General features: G+C 42.6%; 1 protein-coding gene across 1 annotated transcript; it reads right to left on the reverse strand.

The window, feature by feature from the left end:
- Positions 1-332: 332 nt before the first annotated feature.
- FITM2 (fat storage inducing transmembrane protein 2) lies at positions 333-7,953 on the reverse strand. Its single transcript, XM_083447109.1, has 2 exons — positions 7,605-7,953; positions 333-6,062 (listed from the first exon to the last, which is right to left on the reverse strand). Exons 1-2 carry the CDS (start codon positions 7,775-7,777, stop codon positions 5,447-5,449), a joined length of 789 nt encoding a protein of 262 aa, XP_083303235.1. The 5' UTR covers positions 7,778-7,953; the 3' UTR covers positions 333-5,446.
- Between the last annotated feature and the right edge of the window lie 451 nt (positions 7,954-8,404).

Raw genomic sequence — 8,404 nt, forward strand, 5'->3', positions numbered from 1 at the left:
GGACTTCCAACAAAATCTTGCCATGTTCAGGTCCCAAATCCAGTCAATCGAAATTCCATATCCATTCAACACGCTTGGTCCAGAGTTGGGTTTTTCTTGTGCGAGGGGCATCTTCCGCTTAGGCCCCCCCCCCCCCGATGGTTTGCATTTCTACAAAACTTGTGGTTCCTTCAGTACTGTGAAACATGTCTCTTATAAGTGAATATGCTATTTTGGCTGCATAAAGAGCAATATCAAGAGAATGTGCTTGCTATTAGAATATGGGATATATTTTGCAATCTCAAAAAAAATTTTACATTTCATAATTTCTGCACAAATGAAAATGACAGGAGTTACACTGAACTAACTTTATTGAGACAAGACAATGTTGTTTTTGCCCAGTATTGTCACCATTACACTTGCTCTGTTTCCATCATTCCATTCAAAATACATCAGTTCTTTTAAAAGGAAAAAAAAAACAGGTATCGGCAACAAGGTCTTTAACAAAAATCCATTTCAAATCCAGCCTTTTGCTTTGCCAAATATGTCAAATCCTTCCGATCCTGGGGTGAATTTATTTATACTTCAGTGGTTAGAATTATATTGTATTAAGTATCCCTCCTCCTACAAAGAAACAGACCATTGGGCAGAAGGTTCAGTGCCCTTGAATTCCAGAGATTGTTATTAGCATAATGAATAGTATAAGCCAGCTGGAATCTGACTCAAATGCAAGCAAAGACACAAGAGAACAATCATCCAGCATTTCACCAGTCCACTGAATACTGTAGCTCCATATACCATGACTAGGTGTGTTCACAAATCAGGCGGTTGTCTGCAAACCAAGAAAAAAGTGCACACCTCCTTCCTCATGCCAGGTCTTCTGCAATAATGTATAAATGGAACGACTTCTTCCTGAAGAATACCAGCTCCCCCCCCCCCAATTTATATTATATAGAGCTGCCTGTCATGCTGTCCTATTGTTTTGAGATAGGAAACTGAAGACTACTTCCAGTATAATGGTTACAATGCACGGAAGCAACTCCCAGGCTCACGTACAAATGAAGATGTTTTGTTCATCTGAACTATCCAGGCAGAGTTATCTGCAGAGGGTACAACAATCGTTACAATTCACAGGAGTGTTTTTTGGGATGCTGCATTTTGTCCAAATGAGCAATTTTCACATGAATGCACCCAGATGAATCAGCATCATGCGGCTGTTCAAATGTTCACTAAAACTAGACCAAAGCTGGGCACTCTCAAAAAATGCCCGGATAATTTAAATCCATACATTTTGCTCAAAGAAGCAGTTAATCTCAACGTAATTCATTCTAACTTCCCCATAGCTTTTTAAAAACTATTTGAACCCCAGTGCTCCTCTCCAAAAACTAACCACGTGACCTGCCTACCTCATGGCATGGCTCTTTTAATGATGCAATCTTGAATGTGTACATTTGCAAGTAAATCCCAGTTACATCACTGGGGCCTAGTCCCAAATTGTGGTTAGAATCAGAAGTAATTACTACTCATGACTACATACAAGCAAGCATGACCTTTCCAAAATCCACTTTTTTTCTTTTAAAGGTTTGCAATAGGCACTTACTTAATACATTGTCAATAAGGTATCTATATATTATATATAGTGTTATTTTTTAAGTACCATTTTTTATTTAGAATATTTTGTGCATGTTGTTAAAAGCTAAAAAAGCAATATGATCTACATCAGGCATAAGGAACTGGTGACCTCCAGATGTGGCTGGACTACAACTCCCATCATCCCTGACCATCGGCCATGCTAGCTGAGGCTGACAGAACTGGTAGTCCAACATGTGGAAGGTCCCAAGTTCCCCATCCCTTACTTACATTTTAGGCATACAATGGCTGCATTTGGCCAATCGTTATTTTGGCTTAATACACTGACATGTGAATGGGGATTGTAAATGTGTGCGTAGCCCCTTTGTTCTTCCTTTCAGGGGAGGAAACAAGCCACAAAATCTTCAGTTAACAATAAATTTCTTATGCAATTCTAACAGTGAAACGATGGTCAACCACTTTGGAACAAACCAGGATATGATGCCATGGTTTGAAGGCTGGTTCATATTTCAGCTGATTAAACCAGGTAAGATTCCCAAACCAGCAAATATTTGTCAATGTGAGCCATGCAAAATTAGGATGCAGCCCACTCCTGAGGAATTCAATGGAAAAACCTCTAAATTGTTTTCATAGATCAGAACTATATAACAGCAGTTGTCAATAGGCTTTAAAAGCCAAACAAGCTGCATGCAGCCTCAACTCATGTCATATTCAGAAAAGGCAGCTTAAAGGTGCTTTGGCACAACAACTCAGAATGCAAGTACCGTATGTTTGTTTACTTCCAAGTCATGAATCTGCACTAAAGAACCTAAATTATGAGATACCCAGAGCTTTATAGAGTCAATGTCAACAGGACCACAAACCTGCTTTCCACTGAAGACAGTAAAAAGACAAGAAGCAGCTGTTTGTGGCACAAGCTGCTGGTTGAAATGCAGCAAAATATTTAGTTCCAGTGCTTCTGATCCTTTACATGGAATGAAATCCTCCTACATAAACATTTTTTAATGTATGATGAAGACGCTGCTTTAATGAAGAGGTGGCTAACCTGTAGCCCTTCACTGTTGGACTCCAACTTCCATCAGCCTCAGCCAAGCAAGGCCAATTATCAGAGATGATGGGAGTTGGAGTCCAACTCATCTCAGGGGCCATAGGTTAGTCACTTCTACTTAATGGTAGTGGAGATAGCAGTTTATTAAAGATAATGATGAATAATGAAGGCTGCTAGATAGTTCTGCTCATTGTCAATAGCTATTGAAGCAGGTCTTCATGTCTGAGTAGACAAGAAGAAAATATGATATGAAGTGAATGTGAATTCCAAATAATTACTCCATGGAGGACAAAAGAGAACATAAACCACAGGAGGGTTTTTGCTGACTACCAACATTGATGCTGTGTGTAATGAAACTCAGCCATGCAACCGACAATGTTTAGCACATACAGTCAGCAGAAAGTATGCACACAAATAAAATGCATGCAGATAAATAATAGCAATGAAATATATCAGTGCATGCTGTCTTTTTAAAAAAATAATACAAATGCAAAACACTAAAACATTAATATTACATAAAAAATAAATGTACCGAATCTTACAGCTTATAGAACTTTTACAAGATGCCAACAAAAGAAACAAATAATACTTGGGATCTGTTCTCACTTAGCACTTTTCTGCCACCCGCAAGCTGCCTTGAACCATCCTCAGGAGACTAATTTCCTTGAGTGGAAAGTCAGCATGAACTTGGCTGCTAAACTGGTTATAGCAATAATGGTTGCCATGATTACACTGGCAGGGAAAAAGGGCTCCCACAGGCATGGAAATTGCCCTTCATGTATGCACAAAGTCACATTTATTAATATTTGAATTATACTCTGATGTTTGATCCAGGAGGATCCACAGGACAACTTAAAAATACAATAAAGTGAGGCTGCTTCCATGTCCTCTAAATGACACATGCCATCAGATAGCCATCTCTGCCATCTCTCAATTCTCTTTCGGGGAATTGTAGTCATTTTATCTTAGTTCAGTCCAACTGCTGACTGTTAATTGTCTGCTACAGTTATTCATTAAAGTTATTATTGATGGATATTCAAACAACTGAGGAAGGCTCCAAACTGCTTTTAGATGTGGGAATACTGTGGTATGTATCAACCCCAATCTGCCATTTGGAAGTCATTTAAATTTGACATATTTGCAAAAGTCATCTCAACCCCACAGAAGTCAATGAGATGTACATTTGCATTCTACATGCTCTTTCATGCAAGACATGTTTTAACTTGGGAAGAATTTTTTTAAAGCATCCTGGAGTTTCATGCACAGAAACTGCTAAAGGGATTTTGGATCTAAAAATCCAAATAAGCACCACTGGATTACTTCCGGAGTAACTTCCATCTAATTATTCTTGCGGGTACTGGAAAAAAGAAGCTACTTACAAAGTAAGTAAATTTGTTTAGGATTGAGCTGTTAGTGTTAAGTATACCACCTTAAGTAGCTTAAACATCATATACTTAATATCAAGATTCAAAACACTTCTTGAAAATTCCATTGCAGGACTGCAAACTTTGGTCCAGAAGGATAGTAGACCTCTGGGTATTAACGTACAAAGCAGTACCATTTGCTAAGATGCAAGTTTGTTTGTTTGTTTAAAAACAGAATTAAAATTAATTGCATTTCTTCTTCAAAGCAGACAGCCAAGTCACAGAGCTGAAGCAAGCAATGTAGTAAAACTATGTAAAAGTAGATTGTGTCTTAAAGTTAGTGTCATTGAGGGGTGGGGGACAGATAAAGCACCTACAAAATTTCATTTGAAACAAGATCATCTATAAATTTTCCCCAATGCCAAGAAGCGGCTGATGGAATCAATATAAAAAGAACATTAGTCCCCATAAAAGAACAAACTGCCTTTCTACTGCAGACTGTGGACATCTTACAGCATCAAACAGATTAAGGCAAGAGGGAAGAATGTGAGTGCAGCAATCTTGCAGCCAACACCCTGCTTTACTAATATAAAGTGTGTTGCAATAATCAAGGATATTACATTGCTACTGTAGTAAATGTCAAGATACTCAAAGGCTTTTAATTACATGGAAAAAATAAATTCCAACACAACGGTTGGATTATGCAAGCTGTTTTGTCTAAAGAAAATGATCTGGAAATGCATTTTGTGGTAGTCTGAAAGGATGCTTCGGCAGAACTGGAGACTAAAAGCATCTAACAGTTGGAACAGATGATTATTCACAGAATTAAGAGTTGTTGTATAGCCGCATTTCTGTATTGTTAATCCACAAGTGGCTCGAACTATCACTGACTCAGCAGAGAGCCCTCCCTTACCCTAACATATTGGTTCAGGGAGCTACTAACAGAAAGCTTTGTCTGCATCAAGCTATCCTTGACTTAGAGGCATAACAGCAATGATAAAAAATAAAATTGTGGTGTGCCATGACCAGGACAGGTCCAGGGAGCTCCATTAGCCAGTAATCTGCCCAAACCAACAATGGTTTCTCCCTTGCTGTTTGTTAATATTTTTCTAACAAGTTCTATGTTTTTGTGTAGTGTAAGATGTTAGCTTCTTCCATAGCCAACGAACCAACCTTGAGAATGCATTCCCCTGCCCCACCAGTTAAAGGAATTTAGACTTCATTGCCAACACAATCACTAATGCTGTCATTGAATTAGTGAAAAAGGTTAACTGCCATATGATTAGTAGGACTCCAACAGCAGCCTTCTTTTATGAGGAAATAAATCCAAACCTCTACACAGAATCAAAAAATATTTTGTCTTCAACTCCTCCCTTTAAATATACTGAAAATAATTATTTTAAAAATTAGTTATCAAGCAAACAATTTTCTTTAAAACAAAATCTGACTCATAGGCACTCTTTTTTTATAGGCTACGGTTGGACTTTCGGGAACTCCAACTAGTTCTTTCCGGAGGAAGTCCAGGAGACAAAGGAGTTAGGTACCAGTACCTGTATGTTCCATACCAAGCCAAGAGACCCGCCAACGTGCCAAATAACTTTTGGGAGAAGTCATGGAAATACACAGCCGTGGTAAAAAACATCCACAACCAAATCATGGTCAAGAAACTCAGGGCCAGGAAAAAGCCATTTACCACAGTGTGCATTCTGGAGTTCTGGGAGATGTTCACAATGTGCAACACAGCCATCTCCTCTATCGTAATCAGGGCACAGTATGAGAGAAGGAAGGAGTGTCCCGAGATGTCAAAGCCATTCCAGAAGCCACCAGCTTTTAGGCACTGTAGTTTGTTGGGATGTTCCTGCAGCGGTACATCAAGGGCCACAGATTTGTAGCAGCTGCCTGTGAGGTCTTCAATGTACAGGAACACCCCAGTGCATGAATACCAAATGGCAGTGCCAACCAGCAAAGCACTGAGACGTCGAACCACCACCGCAACGCTCCGGGTGACGTGGTAGGTAGTGATGCCGATAAAAGGCAGCAGCAGACAAAGGGTCCAGGCCCAGGCAACTTTAACAAAATACCTGCCAGGGAGAAATTGAAAAGAAATATTCTAAGCTCCAGGGAGGTAAGAGAGATGTGCTCAGAGAAGTTACAAAATTATAACATCTGCATATTGCCAAATCCATTCTAGTTAATTATCATAATCTTCTGGACAAGACTTGTACCAAACACTTATGGATCCTTCCACACAAGAGGCACTAAAGTAGTGTCCAGGATCTGGTATAAGCCTTAAAAAACTCTTGAGTGGCCACAAAACTATCATATTTGGTATAGGTGCAAGTTGTAAACAGCCTCAAAAATCGAAGTGCCCTGTTTAATTTGAAAACTGACCATGGTTTTACTGCATATGTAGTGAATGTTATGTTGTTGTTGTTTTCCTTTCCTTTCCTTTCTTTAGATGTTGCCATGGCCTTTGGCTAGCACAATAAAATGCAATAGAATGTATTTATTGAAATCTGAAAATTCAAAATGAACTATTTCTCAGAAATTAAATTAGTTCAAAGGAAGCTAAATGTATCTAAGAGGAGCAAGCTGAGAAACAGATCAAGAATGACCTGCAGCAAGAGGGACATATGCAAGAGGGTCCAGCATCCCAGCTAATGCTTCTAAATTTGGGCTGGAGTTTAGTGGCAGAGAACATGCATGCAGAAGTTCCCAGGTTCAATCTGCACCATCTCCAGGTGGGGCTGGAAAAGACCCTTGTCCAAAACCTGGAGAGCTACTGAAAAGGAAACCCTGGATGTTGCTGGGCTACAACATCTGGAGGGCCAAAGTCCCCCCAGCCATGGATGCACTAGATCAGGGGTCAGCAACCTGCGGCTCCGGAGCCGCATGTGGCTCTTTTACACCTTTGCCGCGGCTCCGGGGCAAGGGGAGGAGGCGCATTGTACGCCCCGACACTCCCCACTGTGGTGGGCGCTGTACTGGCTGTGACGTCGCATGGGGGTGGTGCATGCGTTAGTCACGCACCGTCCCGACGTCACCTTCCCGCCCGCTGTCAGATCGCGGCTCCGGAGATATATTTGTTTTAAATGTCGCAATGGTTTTGTGGCTCCCAGTTTTTTTTCCCCTTCGGAAACGGGTCCAAGTGGCTCTTTTTGTCTTAAAGGTTGCAGACCCCTGCGCTAGATGGACTCAGCTTCCTAAATGCACGTGGCCAGGAGAGAATCCACTACCATCACGAAAATTACTGGCTCCTGCCACACCTAGAAAGATAATCCGTTTAATCAAGACAGCACGCTTTCTCCACATCTGGGATTAGGCAAGCGGTTACTGCATTTATTGGTTTTTGCTTCACTGCTGGCTACATGGCTACTCGCCCTAATAAAATCAAACCCCAGTAAACAAAAGCCGCTTTTTCTGACAGGGTCTCACCCTTATTTGCAGAAGGGCAACAACCTCCTCATGCAACAGCTCCTGGTAAGATACGCCCCCTGCCCTCCCTTCAGATTCCCCCCCCCCCACCGCGGTTAAAGTACCCCCATGTCAAGCTGCCCCATCCTCTCAGCCCCCTCCCTTCCCTGTCAATCAACGCCAGGCCCCTCCTCCTCACATCCCCTCACATGTTAAGCAGGTTGCGCTTGTTGCTCATGTAGGTCTCCGGCAGCGGCGCCCACTCCTTGATGACGCAGCCGCCCAGCATGAGGCCCAGCAGCCCCAAAGGCATCGTCCTCCGCGCCGCGTCGCGCACCAGGTAAGGGCGCAAGAAGCGCGCCGAGCGGTCCATGTACTCCATCGCCAAGGCTCCGAGGAGGACTCGACGCCGCTGCAGAGGGCGGCCAGCCGGTGACCGCCGGCCAAGAGGACGCCCGCCCGACGTGCAGCGTCACAGCCTCGCGTCGCTCGGGCCCCGCCCCGCCGCAAGTCGGCCTGTCCTTTTATCTCCCCAACTGCGCAGGCGCCTTCTCGGGCTGCGCGTGCAGCGAAGTCATAACCGTCACTTTAGGCGCCTCCCGTCTGCGCCTGCGCAGGGCCTTGAATACCCCTGGCCTGATTTCGTCACACTTAGGTGTTCACTGCTGTTAAGATTTAGGTGGAGGCTATCGTTGAGTAAGCATGTATAGGAGGAGCAGGATTCGCTAATAAATAAATGAATTTTTAAAAGGAAGAGTAGGAGAGGTTGCACTCTTGACATGCACAATTGCCTGTGGCGCTGTGTGCACAAAAGTGTTCGCTTTGCGCAGTTGCCTCACCCCAGTTGCCCACTCTTGCTTAATGTTAGGGCCGGCCCTGAGTGAGCGAAATCATGTGTCGAAATGATTGGCGGCAATCATTGTGTAGGAGGAGGGGCTTTTGTTAGGTGCGGGTTTATTCTGCCTGGCCCCAGATGTTGTTAGCCAAGTTGCAAAGTCCCAAAAGCTTC

The sequence above is a fragment of the Podarcis tiliguerta genome (assembly GCF_965153285.1).
Source record: "Podarcis tiliguerta genome assembly, chromosome: 6".
Classification (NCBI taxonomy): domain Eukaryota; kingdom Metazoa; phylum Chordata; class Lepidosauria; order Squamata; family Lacertidae; genus Podarcis; species Podarcis tiliguerta.